Consider the following 22433-nt stretch of genomic DNA (forward strand, 5'->3'; position numbering starts at 1 on the left):
ATATTGTAGATTATGTCAAACTTAGATCCTCGTTTATTGGAACACAAAAAACAAAGTTAGGTAAACATTAATAAAAATCACCTGAAAATAAACTGAAATAGACTAATTATGAATATTTCCATCTTTAACTATATGGACATTTATATTTTTACATGTATATTTCATTACATTTCAGCAGTTTTATCAAGATGGAGCTAGAATTGAAGCAGCATTTAGAAGATATGTACATAGAGCAGATCCAGAACAAACAAAGGACAGCTATGAAGTTGTTGTATGTCATGCCAATGTTATAAGATACTTTGTTTGTAGGTAAGTGTCATTTGAATAAATTAATTTAACCATGACCTTCATTTCAGTAAAAAATGTGACAGAATAACATTGTTGTGGGGTTCTTATGATCAAATTTATAAGGGCCTATTGAATCTAGTCAGCAATGCCATATAGGAATCATTCTCTCAGTCTGTTTCCCTCGTCAACATTTTTATGTTCCCTCGTCAACATTTTTATGTTGTATGATAGTACATGTACAGGATTCCTAAAACTATGTTAACAACTTTTTTGCAGTGTTTATATCTTTTTAGATATGTGAACATTTGGGAAAATTGAAAGATCTTTTTGTGCTAGGATTACCAAGATTTTTGTGGTAGAATTTCAAGCCAATTGAGATAAGGTATAAAATGCTATGCCAAATTATTATTGAACATGCGAAACAACAGCTATATGTATAATTATCATGATTATTGAGGAATGTGGATTGTACATGTTCATGATGTATAACTCAGCAGATGTGGACTTATATTATGATAATACAAATGTATTGCTTAGGGTTTCATTTTTTTAATCATAAACTAATAACTAATTCACAATCAATATTTGAGGTTTTATATCATAATTCATGCAAGTAAAGAAAACTTCAAATATAGATATTAATTTAAGCGTACAAAACAAAATAATAAGAGCTTTTCAAAATACCATATCGTACCACATTTTGCGAGCCTTACCTTTCAGTAGCTTTCAAGGATCCTGGTCTGCTGGAGCTGAAAAATTAATAGATTTTATTGTATTTGAATATGAGGATAAACAAGAATGTGTCCTCATTACACGAATGCCTTACTCGCACTATCATTTTCCATGTTCAGTGGACCGTGAAATTAGGGTAAAAACTCTAATTTGGCATTAAAATTAGAAAGATCATATCATAGGGCAAATGTGTACTAAGTTTGTAGTCGATTGGACTTCAACTTCATCAAAAACTACCTTGAACAAATACTTTAACCTGAAGCAGGACAGACGGACAGACGGACGAACAGACGCACAGACCAGAAAACATAATGCCCCTCTACTATCGTAGGTGGGGCATAAAAAGGAACAAACACAATGCATTGAATGTACTTATTGAATATGAGAATGGATTAGAAAAGGAATAAAAACATTGCAATGAAGGATATATTGAATAGGAGAATAGAAAAGGAGCACATGCATTGTGTTAGATGTAATTTAATGTAGTATATGCATATGAGGAGAATAGAAAAGGAACACACACATTGTGTTAGATGTAATTTAATGTAGTATATGCATATGAGGAGAATAGAAAAGGAACACACACATTGTGTTAGATGTAATTTAATGTAGTATATGCATATGAGGAGAATAGAAAAGGAACACACACATTGTGTTAGATGTAATTTAATGTAGTATATGCATATGAGAAGAAGGAAGGAAGTATTTGCATTATTTGATAGCTCATAAAGTGGATACTCTTTTTAACTGGTCCGGGTCTAATATTGATTGTTTCCAGGATATTCTGATATATATTCTCATCATAAACTGCCTGTTTGTTAGTTGGATTGGTAGGCGTTTTAGTACATTCTATGCCAAAAGTTTGGAAAGTCAAATGTGAAATCATGTACATGTAAATTATTAACAGCCTAACCAGAGAAGTGAAAAAGGCCACAGAGAAGGATCAGTATTTAGTTAACTTATCTTAAGTTTGAGATTCAGATTTGTCTGCAGTTTACATTGTTTTTTTACCTGATATAGTGAATTTGTTTTTTTTCTCAACGTTGTCTTTTCTATGGATTTACAAATTTATTTATTTTTCTTTGCTTGTGCCCAAGGTGCTGTACCACAATTATACTATCATGACTATCTACTTGAATATAAAATTACGATCAAAGATAGATGAAGTTGCTTTGTTCCTTTTGTTTGTGTTTGTTTGTTTTTTCAGGGCCATTCAACTTCCTCCAGGTGGTGTGTTGATAAAAATTTTGAGTATAATATTCGTACTTCCACTTGGCATTGGGGCCTCAGTGGCCCAGTGATCTAATTAATTACTACTATATCACTAGCAAGTCAACATTGAGGTTGTGAGTTCGAACCCTGCTCCTGCAGGTGCACTCAACTCGGTCTTAATTGACTAGGATTGTCAGTTTTCCTATGGTAGATCAGTGGTTTTCTGCGGGCACTCTGGCTGCCTCCACCAATAAAAACTGGCCACCACAAAATAGCCAAAATGCCGTGCTTTAAAAGTAGTGTTAAAACACAAAAAATCAAATCAATTATGTCAATCATGTGTTGTCAATCGACTTGGCATACAACAAATCAGAATACTGGACTTGGTGTTTTGAGCTCTAAATTTATGCTGCAAATACTCAGTACAATTTCATTTTGAATAGCCAAGAACCATGGCTAACAGCCTCAACCATGGCAGTAATTTTCTATTTGTTTGTTATTACAGAGCCTTGCAACTCCCTCCAGAAGCTTGGCTAAGATTAAGCCTGAATCATGGCAGTATAACTTGGATTACTGTTAGACCAACTGGCCGAGTTGGACTTCGGACCTTAGGGGAAAGTGGATTTATGCCTGCTGATGTCACATCCGTTGTGTGATGATAACTAAAGAATAGTGAGTGCAAAATTCAGTTGACAAAGAAGACATCAGTGTAAAGTACTTTGTGAAAAATAAATCTCAATTTGTCTGATCAGAATAATTTATATTTATTACTATATTGTGAAATAACCTTTTTGTAGTAAAATCAATAAAAGCAACTATTAAAGGTAGATAGTTTAATCAATCAATCCTTCATCTGTTTATTTTGTTTATAGTCAATTGAATATAGAGTAGAAACACTTTTAATTCTGACAAGCAGGTCAAGTGATAAAATTGAGAATGGAAATAGGAAATGTGTCAAAGAGACATAACAACCCAACAGAAGAGCAGAAAACAACACAAAGACATAAATAGGTCTTCAACACAGCGTGAAAATCCATCACCCAAAGACAGAAAAATTTAATGAGATAGAATTGCTAATGTGATATTTCTGTAATTTTAATTTGCTGTTCATGAAGTTTTTATTTTTTTGAAACAGTGCTCCTGGTATAGTTTGCTTTCGTCTGATTGGTACAACTCTTTGGATTTTATGGTTTCTCAGTGCTCTTCAGCTTTGTTATTGAAATCCCACTTTTTGGATTTGTGTGCAACTGATGAGTTTAATGTAGACATATATGATATGAATAGTAAAACCTTATTCTAATCAAAAGTTTAACAAATATGATTGGTTTTTGACAGGCTTTAAATAACTTTGTAATGCAGCAATTGTCTTTTTTTGCTGATGTGGTTATCAACTCAAATACATTAATGTATATATATATATATATATATACAACTCGTCTAAACATCAACCTAACAATGTTAGATCTGTAAATTTGCTTTCGCAAATTTTTTGGTTCTTCCCTCGCCGGGATTCGAACCCATGCTACTGTGATATCGTGACACCAAATCGCCTGCACTGCAGCCGTCCCGCTAGACCACACGACCACCTGGGCTCTCAAAAAAAGAGCTTTCGGTGGCCGTATGTTACCTTTCCACGTCAGTTTTAATCTAGCGGCGTACTACAGCACATGATATATAAGGCATGAAGATGTTATTGTTACAGATCAGCTAAATTATCTATAGTAAAGGATCCTACAAATTAATGTAAGATACAGTCACAGAAAATAATTATATTCATAAGTACGTCTGAGTCAGTGACAACCCTACAACAGATGTATCCATCGGATCGCCATCAATGATGGTGATACATGGCTGTGTACATAATGTATATACAACTCGTCTAAACATCAACCTAACAATGTTAGATCTGTAAATTTGCTTTCGCAAATTTTTTGGTTCTTCCCTCGCCGGGATTCGAACCCATGCTACTGTGATATCGTGACACCAAATCGCCTGCACTGCAGCCGTCTCGCTAGACCACACGACCACCTGGGCTCTCAAAAAAAGAGCTTTCGGTGGCCGTATGTTACCTTTCCACGTCAGTTTTAATCTAGCGGCGTACTACAGCACATGATATATAAGGCATGAAGATGTTATTGTTACAGATCAGCTAAATTATCTATAGTAAAGGATCCTACAAATTAATGTAAGATACAGTCACAGAAAATAATTATATTCATAAGTACGTCTGAGTCAGTGACAACCCTACAACAGATGTATCCATCGGATCGCCATCAATGATGGTGATACATGGCTGTGTACATAATGTATATACAACTCGTCTAAACATCAACCTAACAATGTTAGATCTGTAAATTTGCTTTCGCAAATTTTTTGGTTCTTCCCTCGCCGGGATTCGAACCCATGCTACTGTGATATCGTGACACCAAATCGCCTGCACTGCAGCCGTCCCGCTAGACCACACGACCACCTGGGCTCTCAAAAAAAGAGCTTTCGGTGGCCGTATGTTACCTTTCCACGTCAGTTTTAATCTAGCGGCGTACTACAGCACATGATATATAAGGCATGAAGATGTTATTGTTACAGATCAGCTAAATTATCTATAGTAAAGGATCCTACAAATTAATGTAAGATACAGTCACAGAAAATAATTATATTCATAAGTACGTCTGAGTCAGTGACAACCCTACAACAGATGTATCCATCGGATCGCCATCAATGATGGTGATACATGGCTGTGTACATAATGTATATACAACTCGTCTAAACATCAACCTAACAATGTTAGATCTGTAAATTTGCTTTCGCAAATTTTTTGGTTCTTCCCTCGCCGGGATTCGAACCCATGCTACTGTGATATCGTGACACCAAATCGCCTGCACTGCAGCCGTCCCGCTAGACCACACGACCACCTGGGCTCTCAAAAAAAGAGCTTTCGGTGGCCGTATGTTACCTTTCCACGTCAGTTTTAATCTAGCGGCGTACTACAGCACATGATATATAAGGCATGAAGATGTTATTGTTACAGATCAGCTAAATTATCTATAGTAAAGGATCCTACAAATTAATGTAAGATACAGTCACAGAAAATAATTATATTCATAAGTACGTCTGAGTCAGTGACAACCCTACAACAGATGTATCCATCGGATCGCCATCAATGATGGTGATACATGGCTGTGTACATAATGTATATACAACTCGTCTAAACATCAACCTAACAATGTTAGATCTGTAAATTTGCTTTCGCAAATTTTTTGGTTCTTCCCTCGCCGGGATTCGAACCCATGTTACTGTGATATCGTGACACCAAATCGCCTGCACTGCAGCCGTCCCGCTAGACCACACGACCACCTGGGCTTTAATTTGTAGGATCCTTTACTATAGATAATTTAGCTGATCTGTAACAATAACATCTTCATGCCTTATATATCATGTGCTGTAGTACGCCGCTAGATTAAAACTGACGTGGAAAGGTAACATACGGCCACCGAAAGCTCTTTTTTTGAGAGCCCAGGTGGTCGTGTGGTCTAGCGGGACGGCTGCAGTGCAGGCGATTTGGTGTCACGATATCACAGTAGCATGGGTTCGAATCCCGGCGAGGGAAGAACCAAAAAATTTGCGAAAGCAAATTTACAGATCTAACATTGTTAGGTTGATGTTTAGACGAGTTGTATATACATTATGTACACAGCCATGTATCACCATCATTGATGGCGATCCGATGGATACATCTGTTGTAGGGTTGTCACTGACTCAGACGTACTTATATATATATATATATATATCAGTCTAAAGATTTGCACAACGGTACTGATATAAGGTGTTATAAAACGAAAATGTTGTTATAAAATCGTGTTGACAAATATTTCGGCTCAACAAATGGCAATTAATAGTTTTACTAAAATGACATAACTAAAATTCATGTATAAACTTTTTTCATAATAATCTACAAAGACCAAACTTGTTATCAGATGAACTTGCGCATAAATATTAGTAGTATCTTGATATCGGTTGAGGCAATCTATATTATCAGATCATACAACATAAAAAGTATTGAGGGACAGAGAGACAGTCAGAATGATTACTATAGGGCATTTGCACCCTTATAATTTGGATAACAAAATGCATGCAAAGAAAATTTGGCTTGAATTGATTTTTAGTTAAATTTAAACATATTTTATTAACCTAATGTAAAATGGATTGGACACAAGTACTGTAAATACACTATTAGTATCATTTAACATGATGGAATTGATGTATAATAAGTAGTATTTATGTTACTGAATATTATGTTACAGTATTGCAAAATGCACTACATTTGCTACCTCATTTATACTGCACAGATAACATTTAAATACAGAAAAGTCATATATAAAAACACATAAAAAGAATCAATCATTCATTTTCACATATGACAAAAAAATCAAGGCAATGATTCATCATAAAAAAATAATTTAAAAAGTAACAATTACGAGGCAAAATTCACACACTTTTGTTTTGGAAAAAAGTATTAACACTAATTACTGAATTCCTAAGGGACGACATCAAAAGATCGATGTAGGATGAAAAAACTTAAATCAAATAGTTTGGGGGGGGGGGGAGGGGGGGGGTCAACATTGCTGCAGGTTTTGTTAATCCAAAATCGATTTTACATATATCCCTATTGGTCAATCAATTTTTCCCAAATTTTGTTAAGAGGGGGGGGGGGGGGGGGGGGTCAGTGAAAAAACTATGTGAATTAAGTTTTTTATCCTTCATTGAACTTTTAATGTCGTCCATAAATCATGAAGAAATCAAATGCTGTCAACTACTAGAAGAAAGAATGTGAAACCATTTGATATTCCTGTCTTGATACAGACATTTTCCAAAGAAACTGATGAATTAAACATGATTATATTGCTAGCTTAACCTCTTACTTATACGACAATTGTTTATGGTTCCTTTATAATGACAAGATTGATTGAATTACCAAAATAGACATTGGGGCCCTTTATAGCTTGTTGTTCGGTGTGAGCCAAGGCTCCGTGTTGAAGGCCGTACTTTTACCTATAATGGTTTACTTTTTAAATTGTTATTTGGATGGAGAGTTGTCTCATTGGCACTCACACAACATCTTCCTATATCTATATAATTTGTTAATATGACAATTGGGATCCAGCAGCACAAACTGCAAACATACTTTACAGAAATACAACACAACTGATTAAAAAATTTGAACAAGCATTCATATAGATTTATAGTAATTTAAGAAAGCCTAATGGTATTTATAACAGCTCATTATTGTTGAGCCTGTGACTTCTGTTGCAGAATACTCGACATAGGGATAGTGATCCTGCGGCGGGGGCAGCTTTACCTAACTTCTTAAAAGATTTATATTATATAAGATGGAAGACCTGGATGCTTCTTACTTTATATATGGATGCCTCATGTTACGAAGTTTCCGTCAGTCACATATCCAATGTCCTTGACCTCATTTTCATGGTTCAGTGACTACTTGAAAAACAGTTAACACTTTTAGCTCACCTTTCACTACGGTACCATTTTGTGATATTTGTTTTATGGTAACAAGTTACTTTAACTGCTTTGTTTTAAACGTTCAGTTACCACAATGACTGTAAAAATGTCCCATTAATTCTCCGTTTTGACTCCAATCTGACAGTGGGTGGTTGAACTTCATTGAACCTTCTGAAATCATACTACAAACCAGTACTAGTACCATAAATGATGTTTTTAATTAATGTGTTCTATCATAAATGTCTAGTATCTGGCAATCCATGTTCAATCATTAGGTCTTTTAACCTTTCGGTTGAAAGACCTATAGGTTTTGTTCTGATTATTAGGTCTTTCCACCTTTCCGTGTGGAAAGACCTATTGTATTTGTTCTGATTATTTTTTTCATTTTTTTTTTTCTTCCGCCTATTTTTTTTTCTTGTGTAGTATTGATGTTTCAAAAGAAGTCGCTTAGATATTTGGAATATGATATCTTATAGTTTTTACGCTTTAAAAATGTACAACGACGTAACAAAATACTTTACGTTGTAAGAGTTAACTCCCCAAACACTGTTTTTCTTGTGGCCACTACTCTTTCGCAACCGTAAAAGATTACGACAAATTTATTTTACCAAATTGCTCGTTACATCATAAAGATTAGGATATTCATTTGGACCGAAGCTTTACGGAGACTCCATATGAGAGTTATTCCCCCTTTTTCATTGATTCAAGCGATATGCATTTCTTACTAGTAAACCATAATTGATAGAGACCTAGGGTCTTCAGATTTGAGGTCCTTGGTCCAAAAATATGAAAATGAGGTCAAGGTCAAAGGTCAAGGTCATATTTTATATTTTAATTTTGGCTTATTTTCACTTATTTTCAAATACCTTATGACATATCGACAAATAATTGTTCATAAATTGTTAATTGCGACATGTCCTTACTTGTATATTTTGGTTGAAAGGGTGCGTAGACAGTAAATGGGAGTTTTTGCCCATCTTACATTTAGAATAACGTGTAAAGTGATAATACTCATTAACAGAACATATTAAAGACCTTGGGTCTTTTGATTTAAGGTCCTTGGTTTGTGACCTTGAAATTGAGGTCAAGGTCATAGGTTTATAGGACGTTCTAGATTTTGACCTTTGCTTTAAATTCATATTAATACATCATAAAGCCGTAGGAACTAACATTTTAAACTGATTTTTCATATTTCAAAATCAAAATACAGCTTTAATAGTGGAAAGACATGCAATTGTTCTCTGAACAATTGGTTTTTATACGACTGCAAAATTTGAATAAAATTTCGTCGTATATTGCTATCATGTTGGCGTCGTCGTCTGCGTCATCGTCGTCGTCGTAGTGCGAATACTTTTAGTTTTCGCACTCTAACTTTAGTAAAAGTGAACAGAAATCTATGAAATTTTAACTCAAGGTTTATGACCACAAAAGGAAGGTTGGGATTGGTTTTGGGAGTTTTGATCCCAACATTTTAGGAATAAGGGGCCAAAAAGGGCCCAAATAAGCATTTTCTTGGTTTTCGCACAGTAACTTTAGTTTAAGTAAATAGAAATATATGAAATTTTGACACAAGGTTTATGACCACAAAAGGAAGGTTGGGATTGATTTTGGGAGTTTTGGTTATAACTGTTTAGGAATTAGGGGCCAAAAAAGGGCCAAAATAAGCATTATTCTTGGTTTTTGCACAATAACTTTAGTTTAAGTAAATAGAAATCTATGAAATTTAAACACAAGGTTTATGACCACAAAAGGAAGGTTGGTATTGATTTGGGGAGTTGAGATCCCAACGGTTTAGGAATTTGGGGCCAAAAAGGGGCCCAAATAAACATTTTTCTTGGTCTTCACATTATAACTTTAGTATAAGTGAATAGAAATCTATGAAATTTAAACACAAGGTTTATGACCATAAAAAGAAGGTTGGTATTGATTTTGGGAGTTTTGGTCTCAACAGTTTAGGAATTTGGGGCCCAAAGGGTCCAAAATTAAACTTTATTTGATTTCATCAAAAATTGAATAATTGGGGTTCTTTGATATGCCGAATCTAACTGTGTATGTAGATTCTTAATTTTTGGTCCTGTTTTTAAATTGGTTTACATTAAGGTCCAAAATTAAACTAAGTTTGATTTTAACAAAAAATGAATTCTTGGGCCTCTTTGATATGCTGAATCTAAAAATGTGCTTAGATTTTTAATTATTGGCCTAGTTTTCAAGTTGGTCCAAATTGGGGTCCAAAATTAAACTTTGTTTGATTTCATCAAAAATTGAATAAATGGGGTTCTTTGATATGCCAAATCTAACTGTGTATGTAGATTCTGAATTTTTGGTCCAGTTTTCAAATTGGTCTACATTAAGGTCCAAAGGGTCCAAATTAAACTAAGTTTGATTTTAACAAAAAATAAGATTCTTTGGCTTCTTTGATATGCTTTATCTAAACATGTACTTTGATTTTTGATTATGGGCCCAGTTTTTAAGTTGGTCAAAATCAGGATTCAAAATTATCATATTAAGTATTGTGCAATTGCAAGAAATTTTCAAATGAACAGTATTGCACAATAGCAAGAAATATCTAATTGCACAATATTGTGAAATTGCAATTATTTTTTTCAATTGGAGTTATCTTTCTTTGTATAGAATAGTAGTTGAATCAACTTTAATCATAGTTTTATACAATATACAATGTATTTGCATTTTTACTACCAACTATAATAAATTAAAACAATCTTTACCATTCAGTGATAACAAGCACTTTTTATTACATTTTAATATTGTATGATGTATTTAAATCAGCAGTTATTGTTGCAAACTTCATTAGAAATTTGAATTGAAATCAGTACATTATAACTTTAGTATAAGTGAATAGAAATCTATGAAATTTAAACACAAGGTTTATGACCATAAAAGGAAGGTTGGTATTGATTTTGGGAGTTTTGGTCCCAACAGTTTAGGAATTTGGGGCCCAAAGGGTCTAAAATTAAACTTTGTTTGATTTTATCAAAAAATTAATAATTGGGGTTCTGTGATATGCCAAATGTAACTGTGTATGTAGATTCTAAATTTTTGGTCCCGTTTTCAAATTGGTTTACATTAAGGTCCAAAGGGTCCAAATCATAATGTGACATAAAGCTATGTTGTGTCAACTATTTAATCACAATCCACATTTAAAGCTGTATCAAACTTAAAAGTTGTGTCCATACTTGTCCCATCTGTTCAGGGTTCTACATCTGGGGTTGTATAATGCTGCGGCCTGCAAAGCAACTGGGTAATTATTATTATTCTTTTTTTTTTCTTCTGCCTAACTTTTTTCTTGCGTAGTAATGATGTTTCAAAAGATGTATTTGGAATATGATATCGTAAATTTAATACGCTTTAAAAATTGACAAAGGCGTACCAAAAAACTTTACGTTGTAAGAGTTATCTCCCCAAACACTGTTTTTCTTGTGGCCACTACTCCTTCGCAACCGTAAAAGATTACGACAAATTTATTTTACCAAATTGCTCGTCACATCTTCAGGATTAGGATTTTAATTTTAACCGAAGTTATCCGGAGACTCCATATGAGAGTTATCTCCCTTTTGTATATGATATAAGTGATTTGCATTTCTAACTTGTAAACCATAAGTGATAGAGACCTTTTGATTTGAGATCCTTGGTCCAAAAAAAATAAAATAAGGTCAAGGTCAAAGGTCAAGGTCAAATTCTTAATTTTGATTTTGGCTTGTTTTTACTTAATTTCATTAACCTTATAAGATATCGACAAATATTTTTTACTAAATTGTTAGTTGCGACATTTAGTAACTTATAAATTTAGATTGAAAGGGTGCGTAGACAATAAATGGGAGTTTTTGCCCCTCTTTTATATAGAAATATGTGTAAAGTAATAATACTCATGAACCATACATATTAAGGAACTAGTGTCCTTTGATTTGAGATGTTTAGTCTATGACCTTAAAATTGAGGTCAAGGTCATAGGTTAATTGGACGTTCTACATTTTGACCTTTGCTCGAAATTCATATTTATACATTATAAAGTCGTAGGAACTGACATTTTCAACTGAATTTTAATATTTTCATATCAAAATAGATCCTTATTGGTTGAAAGACCTTCAATTGTTCTCAATTGCTTTTTAATTTTATTAATATTTGATCTGCCTGTTGAAAGTTGATTTGATAACCTTCTCGTGCTAATATTTGATCAGTACGTCAATGATGTTCTCAGCAGCCTATTGTAAGACTTTTTAAAACGGTAAGAATATCAAACCATGTTGACCAAATTCCTCGAGTGAGACCAATTACAAGTAGGTTAAGTGTTTTTGCAGGATATTTGTTTCCATTCTTTTCCCATTAAAAAAACCTGCCTGATCAGAACAGCATAAATGGTAAAAGAAATCATATCCTTTTGTTTGATATTACAGAGCATTACAACTACCACCAGAAGCTTGGCTACGGTTTTATCTTAACCATGGAAGCATTACATGGCTCACTGTCGGACCAAATGGACAAGTTGGACTGACAACTCTAGGAGAAACAGGATTTATGCCCGCTAATGTCACATTCTATTCACAGCTGTAGTTCTTACTTGATTTTATTTTTATCAATAGCATTTTTTATTTCTATTTCTATTAAATTTATATCATAATAAATTTTGTTTTAAATTCTATCCATTATCTATATGCATTTAATAAAGGAACTAATTTTCGTGATACATTTTTTTCACGTTTTCTAGCCAACTTTGGGGCATCGTTTTATTTTGCTCTTTCCTAATAACCATATACAGGGAAAGGATAAATTTTTACGAATTCTTGAACATTTGTATTTCCTTAAGTTGCGAAAACGAATTGCCCACACATATTATTTGGTTTACAGTATATCGTCGGTGGGCCCACTAGTGAACTACAAGTACATCCCATATCAGTGGCGTAGCCAGGGTTGGAACGATGTGGATGTTTCGCCGAGCGGAACGAGGCGAAAAAAAATTGGGACCTTTTTATGCAGAAAATTTATTTTTTATTTTATTTATGTACTCCCCCAGAATCCGACACTAGTTAGATTTTTGTTTCAATTCAAAAACCCACCAAATTCATATATTGATATTTTCAACCTACTTTTATAGTTTCCGCGAAACTACCATCATTCAATTCAAAAATATTTGATGTAAAAGTTTCCAACCCAATTTTATATTTGACATATCAAAAACGGACCCCATTACAGCAGCGCTTCTGTATAATTGAAAAACTTCGGAATATAGGAACTGAAGTGACCCCTTTCAACTTTGGATTTTTGATTTTTTTATTACTTAGCTAAACGCCTTGCAGGAGACATAAAAATACCGGGCATCTGATCGTCCGGTCTTGTTATAGCACTCTCGTGTGTACAATTCTTGCCAGATTTAGTGAAAAGTATAGCATCAGCAATGTCTTTGATACTCTCGAAAATAAGATGTAATCAAATATTTTTAACCAGTTATGACCCTTTGAAATATTAATTGTAATGATACCAAGTCAGTAAGATGGCCATTGTTATATTATTGTTCGTTTATGTGTGTGTTGCATTTTAACGTTGAGTCGTTTGTGTTTTCTCTTATTTTTGAGATATTGAGATAAGACGTGGCACGGTTCTTGTCTATCCCAAATTCATGTATTTGGTTTTCATGTTATATTTGTTATTCTCGTGGTGTTTTGTCTGATGCTTGGTCCGTTTCTGTGTGTGTTACGTTTCGGTGTTATGTCGTTGTTCTCCTCTTATATTTAATGCGTTTCCCTCGGTTTTAGTTTGTTACCCCGATTTTGTTTTTTTGTCCATGGATTTATGAGTTTTGAACAGCGGTATACTACTGTTGCCTTTATTTATTTCTCTTAAGATATTGGAAATAAAAAAAAGTGCTCTTTTAGTTATTCCCTTGTTCCCTACCCTTTGATAGATAAAATATGACTTGTAATGTGCATAGCGGGGAACATTGAAACTTAATTTGTTCTTTAATTGAAAATAAAATTAGTATTTGAACCTAGATAGAAACGGGAATTCATTAGACTAGGAATTATCACGATCTATTACAAATTGATTTTTTTTTATCACGTCGTTTACCATGTCACACGAAATGATATCAGGTTATGGTGTTTCAGTTGTTAGTTGCTATAGTCAAATGAGAAGCCATCACTCCACTAGGTTCAATTTCAGATGAAACATGCAGTCCACGGGTCTGCGTATCATCATCCTCTCCGCTTGCCTTAGCCGATGACGTAGATTTATTTTCACGAACAAAAGTTATTGAAACACTATTATGCGATTGAACTATCTTGTTTACATAAACTAAATTATCATAAATGAAAGACCAGGCACACTGCTTTAAAAATGACTGGATATTATCCTCATATCCTTGACCTTGTTACATGTGGATACTTCCGAGTTGAACTGCTGCGGATGATGTGGATGCTTGAGTATCTGAGCATACATGCAAGCTACGCCACTGCATATGCATGAATTTATAATTTGTATAAATGCGCAATGTATTTAAGTACGATACTACTTAACATAAAGATAAAAGCCGTTTAGTGTAAATATAAACAGACATATTAAGGATGACTGCTGGTCATGTTTTTGAATTCTTGTCAAATTTTCGATTTTCTCAGGTTTTATCCATCCAAATGTATTAAAAAAAATTTTACACGACACCCCACTTTTGTCTTCATAAATCTGTTCAATAGATCATTTCAGATTTAGTGATCCGGCGGCATGAAATCCTTGTTATTTTTTCTTGGTTTAAAGGGTAAAAAACAATTCCAATGTTAACAAATAGTAAAGTCTGAAGAAAACCCTTTTCCCGCCATTTTCTAAATATCTCGTATTTTGAAAACTACACACGATACTAATGATTTTATTACTTTATTTTGTTTAAATATCAAAGTTGTTTTCATTTTAAGCAACCACATGAAATCCTTGTTATTTGAAATTAGAGCAGCAGACATCCTTAATATAAAAACACTCAAGAGATTAAACTACAGACCTTAAACATATAAAAACAGTACTACATAACGTTAAGACAATTTAAACACATAACGTAAACATAAAATAACAATTCAATTTCAATTCAAAGTTCTATTGCCATATAAACTTCACAGTTTGTGACATATGACAACAACAAGAACAAATGAAGACAATAACTAAGTAACTCTAAATATATATACCAATTCAGGTAAATATTAAAGGGTCTCCTGTCCTCAGTTCCATTGACTTTTTTATATATATAATATCCTAGTTTATTCACTTGTGTTGGTGTTGATGGGTTAAGAATATATATAACTTTGTCATTGTCAGTGAGATTAGCAAATGAATTATGTTCTATGTTAAAGCAATTAAAATATGCTAATCTAATATTTGAATTGTGTTTTTTTTTTATCAAGAAATGTTTCTCATCATCTAGTACTTTGCATTTTTTGCAAAGTCTCTCTTCGCGAGGAATTTTTAAAATGCCTTCCTTTTTCATTTTTTTCAGAAGTTTTGTAATTAATTTTTTGAATTCAAAGTTTGAATTAGAGAGATAAGATTTTATCAATAGATTTAAATCAAGTCCATTATAAAAAAAATAATTTACTTTTATCAGCAATAGATCTCAACTTATCCTTTAACAGGTCGTTGTAGTATGAGTTTATTTGGGATTTAATATAGTTTTTAATATTTTTAAATTGTTTTAAATGATCACAGGTTTTTAGTCTGTCTATATCAATATTGGATTCAGAAAGAGTATATATTGCAAAAGTGAACCATGAATAGGACCCACTAGAATCCAAAGATTTAGTTAATTGAAAAGATTCATGTAATAAGGGATTCAAATTTGAAGTGAAAAGCGTTGCTAAATACATAATAGTTTGGGTTTTATATGACATTCAATTTGCAGCCCAATTCATTCCTTGTATCAAAATTTGAGACGGTCTTGTAAGTGCCAAGCGTAAACTTGCAATAACCAAGATGCAAGTTTTCTATTTTTGAGTCTTGTCAATAAAATTAAATGAGTCCACATTTTTCCAGAAACCAAAGCTCTTTTTTTAGCTTTGAAATATGTTATATATGTGTCTAAAAATGTTAATTCAGAATTATAGGTCATAACAAACGATCGACGTACGAAGGAAGACGGCCCCAAACAGAAAAATAAATGAACAAATTGCTTTCAAATCGTATTCAAATCTCTTTTAAATCGTGATTCTGCGATTTGTTAGTACCATTTGCTTGCGATTCATTAAACAAATCATAGACAAATCAGAATTTTCAAATTCCCTAAATCTGATTTCTATGTGATTTCTTTCTATTGTATGATTTGTAAGCCCTTTGTTTCTGTTTTTGTGTGATTTCTTCATGATTTGTTTACTTAGAATATCGTATGGAATGATTTGAAAGAGATTTGTTAACTTTGTTAGCTAGAACGGTGTGATTTCGTTATGATTTGTTAACTTTGAATATTATATGAAATGATTTGAAAATGATTTGTTAACTTTCTTAGCTATCTTGATGTGATTAATTGATGATTTGCTACAATGAATAAAATGTTAATGCATTCCAGGTTTCTTTGTTTTTCTATCTCTCTGACTTCCGGTTGAGGTCAAATTCAAATTTCAAATACTGTTCTATATTATCTGAACCAAGAAGGTTGCAAGATGAGGAGTTTTATTCAGTCTATGAAAGATGACGATGGTAAGGAATCTTTATATTTATAATTTCACATATTTAACTAATACTATTCAAATGTTAACCTTCAAAATTCAAATTTCGTTTTAGCCAAATTCGGGTAAAAAGTAAGAGAAACTTCACAAAGAACAATTTGTCCCTCATCACAACCAAAGAAAGTACTCCTTTTTACAATTAGTGGAGTAGCTATTAAAGGTAAAATGAAGACACTTGCGCTTCAAAATTTGGGAGTTTCAGGGGCAGAACTTATTTTTGATCTGGATATTAATGCTATAATCTGTGAATTGATGATTGATGCCAATTTATTTACGATTTGCTTGTGATTTTCCTTGAGGTAGGAATATGATTTACTTCTGATTTGTTAAAGATTTGATAACAATTTCTTAACGATTTGAAAACAATTTGCTTTTGATTTGTAAATGATTTCAAAACAATTTCTTGGCAATTTGTTTATGATTTGCTTATGATTTGTAAGCAATTTGTTCATGATTTGCTATTGTGACTTCCGATAGTTGTTCTTGGCGTTGTTTTATTTTTCGATAGACGACGTTGACCGAACTTCGTTTCGTAACAAATTTAAACAAGATGGCGGCGATAATAAAACATCCTGGAACGATGCTATTTTCACTTCGTGTATACCGTTTAATTATAATAATAAACATTAACGTTCGTTTAGATGATAATAACAGTTTTTGGGATACGATTGCTTTCAAGCAATCTGTAGACTTATACCGGTGGCTCAGAACATTGCCCTCACGTCAATCGTTTTATTCTAATCATAAAGGAACATCTAAGATTTTTATGATTGTCTTGCTTTAAAAGATAAGAACAAACAAAGGGATTGAACTTAAACAACTTTCCTGTAATGTTATTTTCATAATCTTCATGTTTGATAATTCCCTTGACTTTTATTTTTTATTATTTTGTAGTATTTTTATAAATTTAGAAACACGTCACAGGGAATTCCCAGTTTTGATAAAATGCGCGAGTTCTCTGCATTCCGATAAATCTATTTCAGTCATTTAAGAACTGAAGTGGAGTTTTTCTTATATGTTACCGTTATGAAACTGATATTTGAGATTGTACTTCCATAAAGAAGTAGAGAACCATCTAGGTCGTTTAATAAACATTTAATATACGTTCTTGCTCCAGGGTCTGTTTTGGAAATTATGCGCATGCGTGTAGTTTTCTTTACTTCAAAGGGGTTTTAGATTGAATGGTTGCTCTGGATTCTCCACTCAATCAATTAATTTATAACTCATGGGATCTTTTCTATGTATGTCTGCTATTGAAGGTTATTGTTGTTGCTTAATTTAAAATCATATGCATCATTTAAATTAAAATAAATGTGGTCCTCATCGTAGAACACCCCTTCAGGCGAAATGGAGTCTTCCATATTATTGTTTCGAGTTGTCTCCCTTCCGGAAGTAACTTCCGTGAATTCTGAATCAAAACAACACGTCGAGTATTTGCTCGTTCTGTCAATAAACGTCGTATTATATTAAAAACGGTCGCATTTTAAACCGATAAATGTTTACGGAAAGGAGTCATGATCACTGACCCAAAGGAAATTAAATATTTAAAGAGTTAGGAATGGGGTTCTTCCTAGAATTAACGTAGGAAAATAGGAAAATGAGTCTTGAGTCTCAGTGACTGCTGTCGAAAGTAAACTTGGAATTGATAGTACAAAAATAAAACATAGGTCTGATTACATTGTTCATACACTTTTATCCGTGATTGGCTATTTTGTAACTATCTTAAATGTGCAGTTGAATTAGTTTTGAAAATAATATTATCCAGCTACATGTATACATGTGTCAATGAAACAACGGCAATCGTATCCCTCAGAGCAATCTTTGATTGTAGATTATATTTTGTCAGATAGCAAATTTCATGGTATTCGATATTTTTGCGTTAACCAACAAATATATTCATACGCTATGTCTTTTCAATGACACTAATACTAGTATACACTTTTCGTGTGATAGAGGTAACGAGTGTGGAAAAGTACATTCCTCCATCCTACATTCTCCGATTTTTAAGAATAAAATGATTAAACGCGTTTTTAGCGGAATTTATTGGTGTATAAACTGGACCAAGTCACTCACAAACATATCATAAAAGTCGTAATCGAGGTACATCATTCGACTCAGCACCGATCAGAGTTTGCAGTTAACTCCGATATCCTAATAACGACATTACGATTTAAACGAAAAGCTTAAATTGACAGGTGTAAATGAATGTACACGTAGACAAAGAAACAACCCAACACAAAAAGACAGAAATCTTCAGAGGTAAACATACAGTAGTTTTACACGAAATTTTTTTATTGTTTAAATTTTATGATTGGTTATTTTCTTCTAATTACAAAGTATGTAAGCAACGCTTTCAAAATGCACAAATTGAAGTTATAATAATATAACCTTCTATCAAATTAAATAAGCTCATGTAACTGTCTGTATTTAACGCAAAAGAGGTCCATGTTCGCTCTGTATTAAGTCAAGATAGACAAATGGAGGCGCTTGTTTTCAACAGATATTAAACAAAAACTATTTATTTATGCGTTTATCTGCGCTGAGTGTTCTTGCGTTTGTTTGTACTGTATTCCTTTCGTAGTGTTGTTATTTTAGAGTTTTTTGTTTGGCTAAATAAGCGGCAGGTTTGACTATAGCCATAATACCAGGTTCAACCCACCATTTTTTCCTGGTACCAAGTCAGAATTATGGCAGTTGTTATCAAATAGTTCGTTTTTATGTATGATGGCGTTTGTATTTGTTTCATTTCAGTGTTTCTGATGTTCCTTTTTTCTTCTTCTTATAATTGATGTGTTTCCCTCGGTTTAAGTTTGTAACACCGATTTCATTTATCTCAATCGATTTATGACTTTTGAACAGCGGTATACCACTGAATTTTTTTCTATTGACTTAGTATTAATATAAATGTGTTTCATTTATTTCATATAATTTACAACGACTTGATAATTTAAATATATACGAAGGCTTTTTGATTGGCTTCCATCTTTAAATGAATTTGAAATAATTGCAAAATATGAAGCTATTAGTGATCCCTGATTTTTTTAATGTATACACCTAAAATTTATATAACAGCAAAACTACATCCTTAATTTAAAACCTGTTTGAATTGATTTTTCTAATCACACAATGTGTAAGCTGTTTATTAACAGGATGTTCATGATTAAGTACTAGATATACAATTATAATGATGCAGATTGATAATGGAAATATGAAAATGACACCAGTTGATTAATAATACACGAATTTAAAGGAGTGTAATAAGGGTGTTGGTTTATAGAACATTGCAATTCAAAGCAATTTTAATTTAGATTTTAGAAATATGGAAATGAGTTCTTTATTATAGTCAAAGTTTCACCAGATATTTAATTGTGTTCTGATATCATCATGTAGATCACGGAATTCCAAAACAACTATTAAATATATAGTAATATTAATATTTAAATGAGTTGAACAAACTATAGTTATTCGTCAAACTATATCAATATTGCACGATCCAAATCATTTCGATGTTTGTGCTATTGCTTAAATAACGTACGATTTACTGAATGTGGATAACACATGAGCACACACAGAAAACGTAGTGTACTGACATATACATTTGAAGAGGACATCGGGAAGTATTATCGTAAATAATTTCCGTTCATTATTTACTACAACTTAAAAATAAATTATATACAATTTATATTCCGGAAGAAACTGCACGAGTATGTTTGAAAAAGTAATTATAAATGTAGGTGGCCAAATATTCATTACTAAAAGGAGCACTCTTCAGCGATATCCAGACACAAAGTTATCTAACATCTCTGAAACTTGTGAACATTTTGATGAAACTACTGAAGTATACTATTTTGATAGGAATCCATTGATATTTCAATCGGTACTTGACTATTATCGAACTGGAAAACTTCATTTTCTGTCTAACATATGTGCAGAGCAAATTCGTGATGAGCTTGAATTTTGGGAAGTATCAACCACTGATCTCGGCCCATGTTGTTGGAAATATTTCTATACCGTTGATAGTGACTTGAAAACCTGCAATGTTATCGATAAATACTTTTTCCAAAACAAGCGTTTTCGTTACAGTTCGAAAAGCCCTCTTATAAATATCAAAAATAGGATATTAAATGTACTGGAAAATCCAAGGTCATCTAAAGTTGCATTAGTAAGTTTTATTGTAGTTAAAAATAAAGTTTTAGACATTTTTTGGATTAATCTATATAGCTAACGAAACAAAAATAGAATAGGCTGGAAGCTTGTAGTCGATTTATAGTCATAATTAATAGTATTCTTTGGAATACATGTACTATAATCAAATAACAAATATGTGGAGGTTGCTCTTTAGAAAATAAAAACACCTGCATACCACTAAGATAACAAAAACAAATCTCATTAATATACATCCAAGCGTATTTGTTGTTACTTCTTGTTTATATTATTTTCTGTATTCTTCTGATAAATATTTAGCCAACGCTACATTACTATTTGTTCTTAAATGATTTTTAAGAGTTTTTCAGTTACATATTTTTAAAATTAAATTCATTATCATATATTTTTAGGTATGGCAGATATTTTACCTTGGTGTTGTGTGCTTAGCGATACTTGTATCAGTAATACAATCATTTGAGTTGACTGGTCTAAAAACAAAGGAAAATAAAAATGTTACAGCAGAGGAAAGCATGATAGAACGTCTAACTGATCACAGCAACTGGATTGGCGTTGTAACTCACATATGCAACGTCATTTTCACATTAGAAACAGCGCTACGTTTAGCAACTTGTCCGTGCAAAGTAGATTTTTTTCGAAGCTTTTTAAACATTGTTGATATCCTGTCTGTATTTGGATATTTTGCGCATATTATAGTTAGTGCCTTACCCGATTCAAACGAATCAGTCTTCATTTTCTCGTACGCTTTGGTAATTTTGCGCGGTTTCAGATTTTTTCGTCTTGAGCGTTTTATAGAAGGTTTACGTATAATGCTTCTGTCGATAAAACAAAGTAAAAAGATGCTGTCCCTTCTTATTTTGGTTTTGATTATTTCAGCCATTATTTTTGGTAGTACTATACACATTGTTGAAATGAATGGACCTTTCACAGATCCAATCAGCAGTTTTTATTGGGCTCTCATCACCATGACAACAATAGGTTACGGTGATATTTACCCCACAACAAAATATGGACAGATTTTAGCATCAGTGTGCGCAACGTTCGGCTTGTTCCTGTTGAGCATGCCAATTGCGGTTGTTGCCAATACTTTCACCGATTTATACAAACGATATTGTGAACATCAATATCATTTATCTCATCAAAGTAAACGAAGCTGGTGTAAAAATGGAACTACGGAATTGATTCCGATCAAATACTGATGCAGAAGTTTGACCTTCAGAATAAACCTCATGTGTCTGTTACTTCATAATTGGCTTTTCAGTTACATAAAACATCTGAACAAGAAAAATACTTAATATTTGTTTTTTTTTATCTTTATTTATCATTTTATCTAATAAAAACTTAACGAAAAATCGTAAGTATTTATTAACTAGATTACAAAAACTCACGGAGAGTTTACTGCAGTTGCATTACCGTGATTATTCAAAAATACTTAATTTGGAAAGGAAATAAAATTCTGACCACATAGTATAAAATGCTGTGTTTGGCAATAAGAAAGATTTGTATCAATATTAAGATTTGTAGTAGGGTTGCCAATGACGCAACTATCAAATGGCGCCGTTTTAATGTACTATAGGTACGAGGCGGCCTTCGACAATGACCAAACACAATAACGTAAATAGAGCCACTTAAGCGTTTCTTTACCATACATGTAATCATTTTCGGTTTGCCGACTAGTGCTCGAGAAAACTGCTTCCAAATTTTAAACATCAATTTTAACAGCAACCAAAGCCGTGCTTCAAAATTATTCTAAAAAAAAAAACCTTCTCTGTAGATTATAAAAATCATGTAGATAAATCCAAAGAACTG

General features: G+C 32.8%; 2 protein-coding genes across 5 annotated transcripts in view; both read left to right on the forward strand.

The window, feature by feature from the left end:
* LOC134681284 (serine/threonine-protein phosphatase PGAM5, mitochondrial-like) overlaps window positions 1-12406 on the forward strand; it is a 39264-nt gene extending 26858 nt beyond the window's left edge. Inside the window, exons 4-5 of one of the 4 annotated variants that reach the window (XM_063540834.1) lie at window positions 176-309; window positions 12162-12406. In XM_063540834.1, the coding sequence (XP_063396904.1) occupies window positions 176-309; window positions 12162-12318 (291 nt within the window). In that variant the 3' untranslated portion in view covers window positions 12319-12406. Of the gene's footprint in view, window positions 1-175; window positions 310-2737; window positions 3081-12161 lie in introns of those variants that run through there. The other 3 variants (XM_063540835.1, XM_063540836.1, XM_063540837.1) reach the window with 3 other exon arrangements.
* Window positions 12407-19667: 7261 nt separating this feature from the next.
* LOC134681286 (potassium voltage-gated channel protein egl-36-like) lies at window positions 19668-21969 on the forward strand. The gene is made up of 2 exons (XM_063540838.1): window positions 19668-20622; window positions 21017-21969. Exons 1-2 carry the CDS (start codon window positions 20167-20169, stop codon window positions 21821-21823), a joined length of 1263 nt encoding a protein of 420 aa, XP_063396908.1. The 5' UTR covers window positions 19668-20166; the 3' UTR covers window positions 21824-21969.
* Window positions 21970-22433: the final 464 nt, after the last annotated feature.

The sequence above is a fragment of the Mytilus trossulus genome, chromosome 8, assembly GCF_036588685.1.
Source record: "Mytilus trossulus isolate FHL-02 chromosome 8, PNRI_Mtr1.1.1.hap1, whole genome shotgun sequence".
Classification (NCBI taxonomy): Eukaryota; Metazoa; Mollusca; class Bivalvia; order Mytilida; family Mytilidae; genus Mytilus; species Mytilus trossulus.

Excerpts from the sequence above, each read along its gene's own strand:
- LOC134681286 (XM_063540838.1), top strand. The coding sequence starts at position 20,167 with ATGTTTGAAAAAGTAATTATAAATGTAGGTGGCCAAATATTCATTACT. Across the intron at positions 20,623-21,016 it reads GGTCATCTAAAGTTGCATTA|GTATGGCAGATATTTTACCT; the intron begins GTAAGTTTTATT and ends ATATATTTTTAG.